This window comes from Halichoeres trimaculatus, unplaced genomic scaffold (assembly GCF_033239565.1).
Source record: "Halichoeres trimaculatus isolate MK-OKI-2021-1 unplaced genomic scaffold, fHalTri1.1 fHalTri1_scaffold_19, whole genome shotgun sequence".
Taxonomy (NCBI): Eukaryota; Metazoa; Chordata; class Actinopteri; order Labriformes; family Labridae; genus Halichoeres; species Halichoeres trimaculatus.
In genome coordinates this window covers 12,725,018-12,742,209 of record NW_027437197.1, presented here as the reverse complement: position 1 = coordinate 12,742,209, position 17,192 = coordinate 12,725,018, and the positions used below count along the sequence as shown (strand labels likewise).

Genomic DNA, 17,192 nt, shown 5'->3' with positions numbered 1-17,192 from the left:
ATGTTTACTTCTCTTATCATTTCTCTTTTTAGATTGATTGCCTCCTTTGAGTTACCCTTGGTTTAACTTTTGCTTCTTTCTCTTTAACGCTCACTTTCTCTAAAAGTCTTTTTAATTTTCAGAAGTCCTCATCGTAGATGTTCACGTTGCCCACATTGCTGTGTGTTTCTAGAGCATTGAACTGTTCTATTTCAGACTCTGATGGTTTGTTTGTGTGGTTAAGTGCGTGTGTGGATTTGATTTTTGGTGACCTCAGGCGAATCAGTATCTCCTTCTTCTTTTTAATCTTCTCCTGCTTCGTTTGTTCCCGCTCTCTGCCTCTTCCTGCCCCTCCTGTGAACAGGCTCGCAGGGAGCTGAGGAAACTGAAGGAAGAGGCCCGGCGTAAGCATGCTGTTGCTGTGATTTGGGCCTATTGGAAGGGACTCAAGGTACCTACCAGCCCCAAGACTCAGCCATCCCCAGCTCATCATCCTGTTCATTCATCCCTCCTGACCTTCTTTATCATCCCATTCCATTCTGCATTGTTATGCAGGAAGCCAGTGTCAAACTGGTGCTCTTCACTATGGCAATTTAGATAAATGCATGTGCAGCTCCCAACACAGAAATCAAGCTCATTAGAATATGACTCATTATACGTATTAACTTTTAATGGAATCGCCATCAGCAGGAAAACATTTCGCTGTTTACTGAACAAAAGGCTAATTGCAAAAATAATCACCTATTCCCCACCATCACGAAAAAAGAAGTTCTGCAAAGATTACTGGAGCAAAACCTGCTTCCCCTCTTTGGTATAATTTTACAAGGCAGGATATTTTTTTTTATTTGGTAGAAAAATCCCAATTCCCTTTGCAATGCAGCTCTTATTAGTCTTTGAGGGCATTTTGTCCTTCACCATTCTGCCCTGTTCTGTGAAGCCTGGAGAAATGTATTTAACATCGTAGCTGTAGTCTCATGAAACAGAGGGGGTTCACTGAAACCAAAAGTTTTAATCAAGGTCATCGACCTTTGAGTTCAGAAAATCACTGAGGTTTCCCTCATTTACAGTGATGTCAAGATGCAAAAAAACCCTGAATGATACAAATATCATCCATTAATCATCCATTAAAAACAGGAGTGTTCATCTTTAGAGGCAGATTATCCAGTGTCAGAGTAAACCTGTGCTACTTGAAGCATCAGATAGTTTGCACAATGAGTGGATGAGACCTATAGATGAAAGATACATAACCCTCATCAATCTCAATACTTGAGCATAGACATTTTTACTTTTGTCTGTAAAAAGTTGAACATAGTTCAGATACCTATTGATGGACAGCTTTTTTTTTCCTTTTTTTTTATTTTTAATCCAGAAGATCTGAACTAACAGAGCCTGACTGACATATCACAGGCAGGCTGTCTGTCTCTATCTGATTTGTTCTTTACTGAATGTCTGAACTGTCTGCACCCCCTGCTTCCTTACAGCTAACCCCATATAACACGGCTTCATTTTGTGTTTCCAGCAGCATTCATGTCACTTATTTTCTTTGTTCTTTTGGTGTGTAAATGCTAATGTGTGTCCCATCCTCCAGCAGTTTTCTGTTGTGTGTCTGTCTGGTTATAGAACAACTGTCCTCGTACAGGTCATTCATCGCAGTGTTAATCTTTTCATCATGATAATTGTTCCAGCCTTTACCACAGCTTGCACAATGCACCTGTTCACAACTCAATTTGTCACAATCAAGGTTAGGATGAAGGTCATTTATCATAAGCTTCATGGGCTTCTCAGTCATTAATTCTGTAATCATCATAATGTGAGTTAAATCCAGCAGCTTGGACTTGTCTGTTCCAGGTGTTCATTGTTTGTGACTAACCAAACGTCTATTGCTTCATTGTGCTTTTGTATTCGATGTCATCGTCCTGGCAGTGTTTTTTTTCCCTCTCTTTTCTCCATCTCAAAGAAGTAATGGGAAGCAGTGGGTGACTGACATTTGTTGTTGTTGTTGTTGTTTTTATGAAAGGTCCGCAGGGAGTACAGAAAGTTCTTCAGGGCTAACGCAGGCAAGAAAATCTATGACTTCACCATCCAGAGGATTGTAAGTTGATTTAGAATATTTGCAAGAATCCTGGCTCGAATAAAATCAATGAAACTGAAAAGTATTAGAGTTATTTAATAATGATAAAACATTTCCCTTGGCTTACAGTTCTCATTATTGTTGACTTTTACAGATGCAGAAATACTTCCTGGGCCTGAAGAACACTGTGCCTTCCATGTCCCCCATTGACAAGAACTGGCCCAGCAGGCCTTACCTCTTCCTGGATGGAGCACACACAGAGCTGCGGAGGATCTTCCATCTCTGGAGGGTTGGTCCCAACACTGTCTTGTGCACATCTAGTAGACCAGCACACATAAGAATGAGGAAGGATTAATTTCCTGTGCCAAGGAGGTTATGTTTTATGGAGAGGTTTTTTGTTTGTCCTTGAACAGCATAACTCAAAAAGTAACAAACAGATCTTGATGAAATTTTAGGAAATTTTCAAAATAAGATAAAGAAGAAAAGATTACATTTTTGAGGTGATCTAGATCACCATCTGGATCCTGGATTTTTTTAAATGATTCTCTATCATTGTGAGATAGGATCGTTTTCACCATATGTGTATATAACTCCATGATTAATGGTCAGATTGCTTTGCAAAACAACACAAGTCAAGGTCACCATAATTTCTGACGGATGTAAAAGTACGATCCAGATCCTAGCAATATTTTGGATACAAAGATCTGGAATATGAAATATGTCCTGGGTCATCATAATTTTCAACACTGTCAAGTAACAAATTGTCATACAAACCTGCAGCTAACACCAAATTGTAGCAGACAGTCTGCTTAATGGGAGTATAACATTAAAGTAGGACTAAAGTGTTGCGTGACAATCACATTATGCTTGGCAGAGGTCTGTGCTCTCTGAGTGCTTTTCTAGTTGAAATGGTGACACAAAGAAAAATACTTATTTCTGAGCCAGAAGCAGTTTACATTTTTAGGATGTAGAAGCACCTGAGGCAATGATGCAGTCAATGTAGAAAAAGTATGTACAGAGAGAGGCTAAGCAGTGTATCACAGCATTCACAAAGCACACTAAACAGACTGAACAGAACATTTTGGATGAGCATTGATATCCTCCTCAACGACAACCCTTATTTAAACACCTTTTTATCTGCTTGTGTTTCAGTGTAAGAAATACAGGAGCCAGTTCACTGAGGAGAAGAAGGCTATTTATGAGGAGAAGCTGGAGGCAAGTGAGATCTTCAAGGATAAAAAGACTCTCTACCCGAGCAGGTACCAGCAGAGTGCTCTTTATTCCATGGTAGAGGTTTATCAAATAAATACCCAGTGACCCGCTGTTTGACTAATGAACAGATTAGTGACTCTTTTAATTTAACACGCTCAACCACAGTAAACACAGTGTGGTGTTGTCCAGTTCTGTGGTATGCATTATGGATGTGTGTGTTTTCCCAGCGTGAGCCAGCCCTTTAAAGGAGACTACCTGGAGATCAGCAAGAACCCCAAATATCAGAAACTCAACAGCACTGTGGATGAGAAAGTCCTGCTGGCAGATGTGGTCAACAAGATTAACAGGGCCAATGGCAAGGTGAGAGAGATTACTCACCCTGCAGTAAAGTAATGGTTCATGTAGTTTGTGTAAAAGCAGTTGAATTGCACCCACTGTGAGGGCTTTTGCTCGATACACACGCCTGGTGGTGCACAAAACTATTAAGTAGTTTTGAAGGCTCTTTCAATTCGCTGAGCAACAACTGTTTTCTTGACATCTAAACAACTGCTGTTTATTTGTTCCAGAAGATAGCAGATATGTTTGGACAGGCATGTTAAATTATTTCTCTTTTTTTTTCGAACTCTGTCCCAGTTTCAAGGTTAGAGAGGCTTAAAAGCTGCATTTTGGATTTTTCGTTTTTTGACACATCTCGCAACACAAGGATGAAGCACAGTGGTTTTGATTTTCAGGGGACGCCTCGAATCTTCCTGCTGACCAAGAAGAGCGTGGTACTCGCTGACCAGAAGACGGGCCAGGTGAAAGCAAGCGTACCTCTGCCAGACCTCAGCAGTGTGTCAGTCAGCACGCAGAATGATGGCTTCTTTGCTCTCAAACTCAAAGAGGTAAGGAAACTTGCAATCTAAGCAAGTCTTATTTTAAGTAAAATTTGCCTCTTAGACTCAATATGAGCCACATTTACCTGGCAAGTCCAGAAAAATATGTGGTTTCACAACACTTAGAGACAAAATGACACCTAAATTGCTTGAAAATCTGCCAATGGGGTAAGAAAAAAATAGTTGTTTATATGTACTTGATTGATCAACAGGGTGCTCAGAGCACCTGTTCACCCAGTATTAAAAAAAAAACAGTTTTTGATGAAATAAGATCAAATTGGTGTCTTTTAATCACACAGGCCACCTAATCGACTTTCTGCAGAACCCTATGGCTGTGTGTGGACAATCACAGTTTCATTTTACAGGCCAAGAATGTGCTGAAAAGTATTTAAATGTTGCTGAGCAGCAGTGCACTTCTTGCTAATGAAATAAAAGAAATATAATGATCCGTGTGAACTGCTTTTTTGCAGCTTGTAGAACTTCTGTGTTAAAGTAATGACCACACAAGCGTTGGTGGTGTTTTACTGTGTTTCAGTATGCTGTGATAATCCTCAGTACTCCGATTGCAGCCTCGCACCTATGATTAAATCACAGACATGCTGATTTCCTGTACTGCAAAACTCCCTCTTACAGCATGTTGTAACAGCATGCCTGCGCCAGATATCACATCACGTAGCTACTGATGCTGGCTTTCTACACTGAATCCATCAGTACACTTCTTTTACGCTTTATAAACACGAACCACACCATCATCCGTGTGCATGAGGCCAGCTGCAGAAATCTGAGTTGGAAGAGTCTTCACTATCTTCCTACATTTGCACTTTTTTTTAAATAGAAAACAAGAAGGCCTAGGATATGGGTATTATTAATACTCTACTATCACTGTATTGTGAAGCAAGCTCTTAAATCAATTTTAAAAAGTCTCTCCAGCCAGGTCACACTCTGTCTAAGTTATGTTGTAAAATGAGCAGGTATTTTGATAATTCCTGATGTGAACTTAATGAATGACCTGCTCCACAAGTCACAGTGGCAGTTCATTGAGAACACTCAAATAAGAGACACAGTAAAGTTGTCACTACTGGCAAAATTCCTTCCAAAATCAAAAACATTTGTATAAATCATCCGAAAAAATGAAAAATTTAGGGGTTACATTTTATATAAAACCATGCAAACTGAACATGTTTGATCTGTTCTCACATTTCTTTGTTAACTCAAGACTCCTGAAGTGACTAAGATGGGATAATGACAGTATTAGTGGTAACGTATTATTTTAGGAAACCGCAATATGAGCACTTAAGTTGTCTAGTTCCCACAATCAGCTAAATTAAGTGTGTTTGGTTCCTATTTGTTTTTTTGTTTTGTTCTTTGCCTGTTTTGTGGCCTTTTCATATGTTGTCACAGCACATGGTTACTGTAACACCTGTGTCATTTTTCAAATTCACATTTACAACAAATAAATAGACCTGTTAACATTTTTGGAAAGCATTTTAGGAAAACATTTGTTGTGATTTGGTGCTTAATAAATAGACTGAGTGACTGATAAAAGTAAATGAAAACCCCTCTGAGTAGAACGCCTTAAAAAGTGTCATATTTGTGGATGGTATGTCAAAGAAACAAATGTTCCAACAGGAATCCACATTAGCATGCTTAGTCTGCCCTGTGTGATCAGAGACCATAATTCTTCAGAGGGTGGATTAAGAGAGAACACAATCTGCTGGAGAGAAATTTCTTTTCATAAAGGATACCTCACAGTCAGGGTCCTCTTCACCGTAACCCTGGCCTATGTTCTCCTCTGTGTCACTTTAACTGTCAAAGAGCTGCGCAAAAAATCTCATTAGCAGTAAACCTTTGCTTAGAGGTCATTTCTTCTCAAAGAGAGCTCACTGAGCAATAAGAGAAGCTTTTAATGTTTGCCCTCCAACACGCTACAGGATTCATCAAAGTTCTTGAAGGAAACTTGTTTCCCATTTGAATGAAGCTATTTCTTCACACTACAGCATGAGCGGTTATGTCAGGTTAGGGCGCTGAGGAATACTGAATAATTATAATCTATTTTGGTTAAATCTACCCTGTGTTATGTTTTATGCATCTTGTTGGGTCAAAATAGCTCCTGTAGATTGCATCACAGATACATCAAACAAAACCTTTTTTTTTGCTAATTGAGTTATTTTATTTGTTTTAGGGGTCAGCTTCAGCTACCAAAGGAGACTTCTTACTCAGCAGTGAACATCTGATTGAAATCATCACCAAACTACACCGCACCGGGGCCACAGCTGCAGACAGAGAGGAGCTCAACATAGACATCTCAGATGAGTAAGGCATTGCAGAGGCTAATCAAGTCCTCAAAGAAAGTTTGATGTTCAAATACTGACACTGATGTTTCCATGACAGGTTTCTCGTGCAGTTCAAGCAGGACAAAGTATGCGTCAAGTTCATCCAGGCAGCCCTCAAGAACGGCAACAGTGTCTCCTGCAAACGCAAGAACAACCGCCTGCTGGAGGTGTCCGTTCCTGTCATGGCGTAGTGCAGCTCTTTCGCCAGTGCTGTTCCTGAGTACTCAGAAAGGGGGCGCAGTTTGAAATCATACCACCACCTTTTCAGATACCTATCATTTCAAGAGACATCACCACGTGCCCGCCCTGAGCTCACAGTGACAGTGCACTTATTTGGCTTGTTGTGTTATTGTTTTTCCTTCAGTCTCTTCCTCTTAGATTTACTATGGCACTGTTATAGCTGTAACACGATGTAATGTGCCACTTTATGGCAAGAAAGCCTGTAACTGGGTTGCATGCCATAGGAACTTGGTAAAATGCTTCACTGGTGTTTTGTAATATTCGAGTCACAATTTGAAGAGTGATGGAAGACAAATCTTGGTGGAATACAAGAGACTTTGTGTATGCCAGCAGTGACTTTGAAAATGATTGTTCTGCCTGTAAGTTGAATTAGTCTTCAGAGAAAGAGTCACCAGAAGAAGTTTGTGACAAGCGGCAGCCTCAACTGGCCTGGACTCATCCATTTTTAAGCAGCTCTGGCTTTAAGCAGAAGGCTTAAAACTTAAGGTGAACTGGGAACTTTTGGGCTTGGCTTGACAGATTTAGTTTCTCTGAAGAACTGAATTACTGCACTTGTTTTTACCTCAGTGTAACCAAAAGAGGATGACCTAAAATGAATTTGATTGTATGTTCTTTTTATTTTTCCTCTGGAAAAAAAATGGGAGGTTTGAATTCAAATGTAATTTGCTAAATAATTGTTTAACCACTTTTGTATCCGCAATTCCTACGTGCCATTTAACATTTCCTGACGTGAATCAGATCGGTGTAGAAATACAAATATAGAAACTTTGCAGATTATTGGCCCTGTTTGAAAACTGTCTTTTGCTACACTTTGCCAAACATTTTTAAACAGGGGTGAATAACATAAACTCTTGTGTTGACAGCACTGCACATGTAATCAGCTTTCATAATCCTCAATAAGCACAGTCTGATCTGTGGTGATTTTCAGGCTTTATTTTATCTACCAATAAATACTGTAAACCGAATTCATATCCTTTAAACGGAATGTCGTGTTTAAGTCAAAGACTTGATCTAAGATGTTAACCGGGGCAGAAACTTCACTAGAAGGAGAGAAGTGCCAATCAGAGAACACTGAGGTACCTGCACCTTCCAGAAGTTGACACTAGATTCCAAAAATGTTAATTTTTCTTTTGTGTGCAATAAATAAAAAAATGCTTTGTTCTTTTTTTTCCAACAAAAACAGAAGTGAGACCCTAGAGCAGTCGCCCTCACTGTGTCGTTAGCTGTACATAGCCTCTAAAGGCCCTGGCATGAACGAAGGCTTCTTTACTATTCTGACTTTACTTGCTGTGTTTGTGAAATAGCTGTTCTTGCCACTGCAGCTTGAGTTATAGTAGTGCTTGACCCACTCTTACCTAATAAGTATTTTTCAAGAGGAAACACCAAATGTTGAGCGCTCATGACCATAGATTCATGAAGAAATTGACTAGTTACCGCTTTTGCATCTCTTTAGTACAAGTTCAGTAAACTTTGCTACAAGTATATTTATACATAAGCCAAATTTGATTTTCAAGAAAGAAACGGAGTGCTATATTTCCAGGTATGTTGACTATTATAACCTTTTTTGGATGTAATGCTAGTGGGTTTTGTACTGTTGACTTATATATCTACCAGATTTTCTTCTGGTGACTGTGGGAGAAGAACACAGCCAAAGTTGGTCTAGTCACGTTTTGATATCTAGGCTACATTAGTTTGTAAGTTGCTGTTGTATATTTCAGCATCACATACGACACAGGGACTCAAGACATCAGTTGTTGCTGTCCCTTGCACAGGAAAGATTACGCTGAATGCTATTTTTTGATGTATTCTCTTCCTTGGCACTGCACACAACTTTCGATGCAGTTTTGTTAAGGTGACATCTCTCCTCTCCCCCTTTTTGTCTCTCTTCTGTGTTTCGTATTTGAACTTCTTGAGGCTAGATCTGCGAAATGATGTCTTCATTCTTGTGTGCCTAATGTCACCCTGTGCTGAGAAACAGAACATAGAAATGTTTTAATAGAACTCAGTGTAACATTTACAAGTAATCTTTTTTTTTTTTTAAATTAAATAAAGTCCGTAATAAATAAACATTGCTATTCTGGAATTCTCTTGCATTTTATTCCTTTGCTTTCAAGTTTCATTCACACCTACAGTCCCTAAATCAATACTGAGGCATAATGTTTTGTGCTTCATTCATTTTCTGTGTCATTTGACCATCAATGAGGCATCAGATAAATCAACAGTCAGTGCATCAGATGATTAGATCTAGCATTCCAGCTTCGTATCAGCAGAATCAACAGACTTGCCGGGACACAAAAGTCTTTGGAGCTTTGTTAGAATTGAGTTTGGACAACCCAGCCTTGTCAAGCAACTGGCCAGATGTTTTCCATCACCTCTAGGGAAAGCTCCTGGGGTTAAATTCCGCGGCTTGGGGAGAGCTGCCGACAACAGGTCTCCAGAGAGCAGCCTTCTTATTGAACACAGCGTGGTAAAAATAGCAGACCATTTTGGGCTGCCCAGTACCCGGTTCCCACCACTCTGCAGGCTGGGAAAGGAAGGAGGAGCCCCAGCCTCCCAGTGGATGTTCAACTCTCAGAGGAAGAGTTGAGGAACAACGCTGCACAATCCCATCTCCTGCAGAGTCTGCACTATTCCAAGATTAACACAAAACTGCATCAGATCAGTCCAACAGGGTGGCTTCTGGGTATTTTTATTCGTTGCTGTTACACCAGTCTGTTCAAACCAGCATCAGAAGTCTTCAAATATAACAAATCCATTAGATTAAATCAGTCACATTCTAAGTCTGCACTCACTTTGAAGTAGAATTGATGACAGGGTTTCACAATATTATTTTATCGTTCTGCATGAGCATGAACATGATGTATAATCCTAAATGGTAGGAAATACAATTTAGTCTCATTACTTCTGCTTCACTATTTGGGAAGTCTTTGGTGCCATCCTGTGGATGCAGGGTATCATTACACTAAAGCAGAATGCACTGGATGAGGAAGTACAGTAAAAAAAGAAGCTGATGAGTATTCACTTATTAAAAAGGTCTGAGGAAATGAGCCATTACACATCAGAAAGGAACATTTCTTACTGTTTTAAGACCTTAGAGCTGAAATTTTCTTTTTATCAAAAGCGTATTTCCCATGCTTCATGACTTCTCTTGTCTCTGCTTTTCCCTTTCTGCTGCTGTAATTCCTGTGCAGTAATTTCCTCGATTTGGAAAATAAAAAAAGAGAATCAAGACATGATTCAATTAATTCTGAAAGATACATCAAGACATGTATCCTTATCATGATACAAGCCTGAGTGTTGTTTAGATGACTGTGTTTTTTGTGCAAAGCCAAATTAGAAGGCTGCAAATGAGGCATCTGTCAGCTGTAGTTACAGCTAGCTGTCATTTTTACTCTTTGTATTGTTATTTTCCAAACTCAATATTCTCAATACACTAAAAAAAAATGTTTTTCTGCTATAGGAGATTTCTTCCTCTTCTGTTGCCCTTCTCTTTTCTTATAGTGACTCTGGGGATAAGCAGTGAGCAATACTTGTGCAAACTCTCCTGAGGTGATTTTTATATCCTGTCCAAATTTTTATCTCCTACAGTGGACTGTATAGTGCTCCCAGATATAAATGCCATAAATATGAACAATATGAGGTACTTACTTGGCTATGGATTAAAGTTACAAAAGATGCTGACTTCTGCTTAGGTTATCCCTGTCTATAAAGCTGCAGAGTGGAAAGAAATAAATCAAGTTAATTGTTTCTTCTCCTCTTGCTCCACTCTGTTTGTGTTCGACTACATATTTGTCTGTTTTTAATCATCATTTGATGTGATGCAGCTGTGTAACTTTGCTAGAATTAACTTAGTAAATTGGTGTTATGGTCCCTCATAACATTGTAATGAAAACAAAATTGACAAAGAAAAGAACAGCATGTCTGATAAGGATTCAAAAAGACCACAGTAGCTGCATGTCTGTCTGTTTAAAAGTCAATGCCTGAGGATGAAAGATGTCTTCTAAAAGAGATGTGAGCAGTGATAAAGCTTATCTGATGGGAGAAGCAACGGTAAAAATGGCCTGGAGGAATGCTGTCTCCAGTAATGTGCTGTTAAGCCGCAACCTTGTAGTTCAGAGCCCTTCCAGGTGTGACTCATGGGGCCTGGTTGCTCTTGTGTATTTCTGAACCAAATATAATCAAATTTGAGAGATATTTATCATAAATACTTGCTTATTGGGCTTTTATGTTTTATATTAGACATTAACAGAGCACAGGCAAGCTTTTTAAAAGCATGATATGGATTTCTTCTTGGAGAGGGCCAAGTGCTGGTTGAGCATCACCACCTCCTCCAAAAAGTGACTCAGTAAATGTAAATTCTGTTTTGTTAATCACTCCTGAGTTTTCCTTTTTCTCTTTTCTTTTTTTCTCAATTAATCCAACAACATTAAACCAAAAGAGCATGTCTTTGATTACCCCCATGGGATTTTCAAGTCCAGAATTTATTGCCATCTAAAGTCAATAGAGATCAAAGTTCGGGGGAAGTTATGAATCTTTAAATTTGACATCCAACACCCTTCATCTCTCTCCATCTTCTAAGCTCCATTTCTCTATGCCATCAATGCATCATTGAATATTTTGAGAGATGAAATCTTCACAAGTCAGCCCTCTACATTTCAAGGTATTGTCATATCATTACTTTGCTGTTGTTATTTCATTAGCATATTATCTGTCTCCAGGGACATAACACACTCACTCTTCAGCTATCTGCACTGATGCTGTTTGATAGAGAATATTTATTTTTCAAACACTTTGGTTTGGAGTGACAGAAAATATAACAGTGATGAAAGCTATTTTAGTTTCATTTTTAGCGACTGTTGTTGCACCTCAGTGGGTGACATTGTCTTCTCTGTTATAACAACCTTTCAGTTTTAAATTAGGGCTTTGTCAGGTTCTCAGTATGGGGTCAGTAAGCTTATCATATTGGCTGTTTTGAACGGTCAAAGGATCACATCTGATTTCATTATTGAGTGAACAGGTTCAGGATGTGGATGTCAATACTTTGACCAATAGCCAGCTGATTTACCTTGGTATAAATCCATGCTGTGATTTACTTGTAACCACTCCTTCAGACCTGTTTTCTGTTATATATGCAGAACTATTCCATGTATGCTATAGAATTATTGAGGTGGGGATCTAGTTGCAACATTTTTAAGCAGGCTGCCACAGCTATGAGGGTTCAAATGCGGTTAATATTCAAATGCAACGCAGTACCTTCTCATTGGAAATAAATATTTAACCTCTTTAGACCCAGCGTCCACATATGTGGACATTACATTTCTGCATCTCATGATATTTCATTTTTTAAATCTTTGACCTGTTAGCCACATTTAGGGACACTGTCCACATCATCTTTTGGTGAAATCACAACATTACAACCATTTTAGTGAAAAAAACCCCAACATATTTAAGTACAATTACACTCAAAAAGGACTAATAGAGAACACATATAATCAAACTTCCTCTACAATAAACAAGTTTTGTTATACTACTTATTAGGTCTTACTTATCCCAGATAGCAAGGTGAACTAAAAATTGCACACCGGTCAAAAGCTCGGGTCTTAACAGGTTAAAATGTATGAATTCATCAAGCCAGTGGACAATATGCTTATGAGGATGAAAATGGCTGTAAGCTATAAATGAGCTGTTCTAACAAAGGTATATGTAAATAAATAAAATGAAAAATGCATCTTGGCTCAATAAAATACTTTTGGATGGACCAAGCTGCAACCTCCAGTCTTAAATTATGAAAGCAATGCAGAAGTGTTGAAATTCTCCTCAAATACAATCTATGCTCCTGCAATTGTTCTTGAACTGAGATTGAGAGAAAGGCTGATGGGAGACGTCCCCTATGAGGACAGACTCAGAGTGTAACATTACGGCCCCTGGCAGTCTGGAGGAGGGACGGGGGCTGGACGAGCTCTGATTAATGAGTGTTTCTGGGTGGTGGAGAGTTTGTGTCCCCACTCACCCTCGTGTCACCAGCCCACTCAATGGCTTCATCAATTTGTAGCCATTATCACGTCAATAAGCAAGAAAGGAGGGAGGAGGGGTGGGAAGGGCTGAGGGGGGTATTTGGGCTTCTGCTGCTGCACCATCTGTGGAGAGCTGAAAATTGAGGCGTGAGATGACAGGTTACATGTTTGGAAATTAAACATCCAGCTCAGAAAAGTTTTAAGGTGTCAACTGTGTGACATAAGTTTTATGTTTGCCAGCTCAAATAAATAACACACATTTGCTACTCTTGCTTTGGTTGATGTGTAATGGCAAATAATTCACAACTCTGACATTGATTGATTCATGCTTTTAATAACTTCCTAACACATTTCCTCAAGAAAAAAAGATTACGTGGTGTTTTTTTTTTTCTCAACAGCAGATGTGTTGTGCAAATTTATTTCTTGGTCAAATCAGAACCCTGAAAACACACACAAAAATTATTTTATTTTATACTTGAGTCTTCCTTTTTTTTCTTTGACTGTCTTCCAAGACAAAATGCTAGCTTTGATTCTGAATATGAAGTATATTTTTTCCCCCATTGCTGCTTTCAGTAAGTCTGCTGCTCCATGTATTAAAAATAAAAGAGCACAGGTGAGTAAACAGCCATTTTCTGCTGCAGGACACATCACAGAGTTTGGATAAGTGAAGTAATAAATCCTCGCTATCTTTATGCTCGTCAACAAAATGATTAGGTCTCTGTGTGTTTGAGCGTGTGTGTTTGAGTGTGTGTAATTCTGCTTGAACGTGTGAACAGAGGCAGCTGTTGAACTGATATGGATAAGCAAATAGCTGAACACATCATTAGGTGCTCTTTTACAGACATTAAGCAGGAGCTCAGGCGGGTGAGCAGGCATGTATGTGAGTGTTTATCTCTGCCCACAATCCCAGAGCTGTGAATCCAAAATAAATAATTTTAGGCCACAAATCTGCCACTTGTTCCTTTTCTTTGAACTTGTTACAGCAATCTACTGCTCCTGCTCATTATTATACTAGTTGTGACAAGAACTGTTGCACTTCTTCAGAAGCCTGATAGCGGTTTGGTCACACTGGCACAATGACCCCTGGAATAAGATTGTAAAATAGAAAAACAAGGGCACCAGTTCATCAAAAATGAAGAAGACTATTTCTATTTCTCTCAGTGAGTGGCAACACCCTATTTTTGTTGGAGGCTAAATGGCTGTCTTCTTTCTTATTGTTGACAGAGATTTTAACCAGCCTTTCAGTTAAATCTCTTTAAGCAGCACAAATGAAAAATGATTTGAAAACTTAATAATTTTTTGTCCCACGTGTGGCATTTTGGGCAAGCTCTGTCTGTATGCAGAAAGAAGAAATCTGCAAATTCTGACTACAATCTAGCCTTTAATCTCCAAGCACACACTTTTCCATTTGATTTTTAATTACCATATGGCTGTAGATGTCTCTCAACTCCAGCTGCCTTTGTGTGACTTAAGATGGTATTAGAAGAAAACTGCAGAATAGATAAGGAAGACATAACCCAATTTCTGTTAACAGATATCGGGGAATCAGCTTGCTTCAGTAGAAAGTAGTACTGACTGTTGGCTCCAAAGACTGAATCATTTGAAGCAAAAGCCAGTTGGCTCCAAGATCAGTCCAGTAGTTTCCATAAGAATAATCATTCTTCATCAAGGAGTTCCTATAGACTCTAATGAGGCTAACAGGTTCAACACTTGGTTTTCATTGCAAATGTTCTAGCTAATTAAATTGATACAACTGCAATTAGACGAGAAACATCAAAGTGGGGAACTCAGGAGGAAGCAGAGGAGGGGTTGGAAGAGAATAGACCCTGGCAGAAGGTAGAGCAAAACAACCATGAGGGAAGGTGTAAAGCAGGGGGGGTGTCAATTAGGGAAATGAAATCTCTTCAGTGTGAGATGACATACATCAAAAAGTGACAGCCACTCCTCTTAACCTGTCAGTCCCGCCTCTGTCAAAACGACCAATTAAAGCAAACCTAATCCCCCTGTTGACCCCTGAACAGCCTCAAACACAACACCCCGCAGGCGTACGAGAAGTCAGTCTGTCTAACCCTGCTGTGCAGAAGCACAGAAACAGATTAGCGTCATAGGAGATTCCTACTGTGTGCATCTCAGATTGAGAACCAGGCTGTTTTCCAGTTTTACTTGCACAAAATGTTGCAGGACACTGTTCTTCAAAATTAAGGTAAATAGTAAGTACATTTACTATTTTGTGGCATGTTACCATTTTGTTTGCTTAGTATGTAAAAGCACATCCTCTACAGAGATGCCATGAAGTCCAAACCACAGCAGTTGCTGGATCAACTCCCAACCATGACTCTTAGCTGCACATCTCTCCTCAGCTGACCTGACAATGAAAATAAAAGACAAAATATATATATTTTTCACCCTAGTTCAGATTAAATAAGATTCAAAGCAAAGGTTGAGGAACAAAGGGTTAGAAGCAATAGTTTCTTTTTTGGCACTTTGGAAACATAACTCTCTTATGTACATGATTTTATACGCCACCCAGAGGATCATGGTCCAGTTAAACGGAAAATATGCAACAAAGGCAATTTTCCAATATCACCAAAGCTGTAAAGAAGGAAAAATATGGCTATCTTTTACATAAAATCTAGGGAACAATGTCATTATAGAGGACACGTGTTGCCCACAAGGCTTATTGCTTCTTTTATCCAAATTGCTCTGAGGCAATAAATCACTTTGTAGGTCATTTTAGTTTGTCTTTGCATTGTCCATGAAAACAACATAAATATTTGCAGGATTACATTGACTTTCTCTCATTTTTAGAGTGGAACTTTCTTGCTTTCTTCAACATTGAGGTATGTTTTTTTTTTATCTGTACTTTTGGATATTTAAATCATATAAAAATAACAAGGAGAATAGGGGTGACAAGCAGTGACAAAGAATTATGTGCTCCCTTTCATCACCTAGCCCTAACCCTTACATGCACATGCAGACACATGCACACCCTAGCTGATTAAACCCCACAAACATGGATTTGTGGGAGTGTCCTTGGACCACAAGGCTAATTGAACCATCTCCACTCTGACAGAATGTGGGGGGGGGGTGAAGAGAATGATGAGGACCGAGAAGCAGGAGTCAGGGTTTTGAAAAAGCAGGCACAAAAGGCAGCATCAGATGGAAACAGTGATGGGAAAGGCCATGTTAGGTCACTAAAATAAAAAAATAAATGAAGCACCTTTCTTGCGTTTTTCTTGGTTGACTACATGTTTCATTTTTCAGAATATCTCAGAACTGTTTAATGAACTGTCATGAGTCCTCTCAGGCTACAAACCGATTCTTAGCTCCACAATGAGAGAGATTTTTGTCATGTTTGTAAGGTTAATGTGTATTGAGAGGACGGTTAGTGAGCAGGTCTTGCCTTTGTGTCTTTCACTCTGAAAATTCCAATCTGCTTTAACCATCTGCTCACTTACATTATTTCACTTTTAGCTACCAGCTAAAGAGATAAAACAGTTAAGCTCTTGCCTAACTAGCAGTTAAATGGTCAGTTTGCATCACCACCATGCCAGCCTCACTCACCTTCACTGCAGCGTTATCATCCTCCCTTTTTCTCTTTGTGACTGGTCAGCCATGAGCCAGGAATCTAAAGTTGCATACTCTTTTAATGAATAAATCATAGCGTCAAAATACTCTCCATGTTATATCCAAGCGCAGAATGCTAACACAAACCAATTTTACTTATGTAGGCCGCGTTGAAATGTTTGGGACATATTTCTGCAAATTGATTTGTTTGATGTGTGGTATCAGGTTGTCTCTTGCTACACTTAGTTGTCAAAAACCACAAACAGTTGCTTTTAGGTATTGACCATGCACAAAACACACTGCAAAAACTTAGATCTAAGCAAGTGTTTTCGTCATATTTTTTAGAAGAAATCTTCCTATTAGACTTAAAATGAGCCAAATTCATAAGAAAGGTTCAGGAAAATGTCTCTGTTGCAAGATGTGGCTAAGTATAAAAAGACAGCTGTTGATAAAAAAAAATAAGCCATTGAAACATGCAAAGATCTCAGTTTGTTGAGCAAAAGTATAACGTAATGTTAATATTTCAATTTCTGAAGCTGTACAAAGTTGTATGAAGTACTTTCTATAAAGGTAAGCATATTAAAAGCACAAGCTTTAATCCAAGCTTTGTCAGTGCGTATGGAATATAATCCTGTCCAATTTTAGTTTGAGCCTTGCTTTTTTCTAAAATTTTAGACTTGGGTGATGAGTTTTATTCCTCCTCAGACAGTGCCACTTTCATTATACTCGTGTATATTCATGAACCTAGAACTCCTTTGGCTGTTTCATAAAGGAAAGTTGTGCATTTTATTAGAGGTCACTTTCTTGAGTTCAGTTTAAACTTATATACAGCTGTTATATAAACTTTTTTAAAAGACGAGCATGTTTAGGTAATGAACATTTTGGGAGCCTGACCCTGCCG

General features: G+C 38.9%; 1 protein-coding gene across 6 annotated transcripts in view; it reads left to right on the top strand.

The window, feature by feature from the left end:
- The window catches only part of myo1b (myosin IB), a 62,457-nt gene extending 53,678 nt beyond the window's left edge, over positions 1–8,779 (top strand). For 4 of the 6 annotated variants that reach the window (XM_074694214.1, XM_074694212.1, XM_074694213.1 and 1 more), the window contains 8 exons: positions 344–430; positions 1,997–2,071; positions 2,205–2,339; positions 3,203–3,309; positions 3,490–3,622; positions 3,994–4,146; positions 6,320–6,450; positions 6,529–8,779. In XM_074694214.1, the coding sequence (XP_074550315.1) occupies positions 344–430; positions 1,997–2,071; positions 2,205–2,339; positions 3,203–3,309; positions 3,490–3,622; positions 3,994–4,146; positions 6,320–6,450; positions 6,529–6,661 (954 nt within the window). In that variant the 3' untranslated portion in view covers positions 6,662–8,779. The remainder of the gene's footprint in view (positions 1–343; positions 431–1,996; positions 2,072–2,204; positions 2,340–3,202; positions 3,310–3,489; positions 3,623–3,993; positions 4,147–6,319; positions 6,451–6,528) is intronic. The other 2 variants (XM_074694215.1, XM_074694217.1) reach the window with 1 other exon arrangement.
- Positions 8,780–17,192: the final 8,413 nt, after the last annotated feature.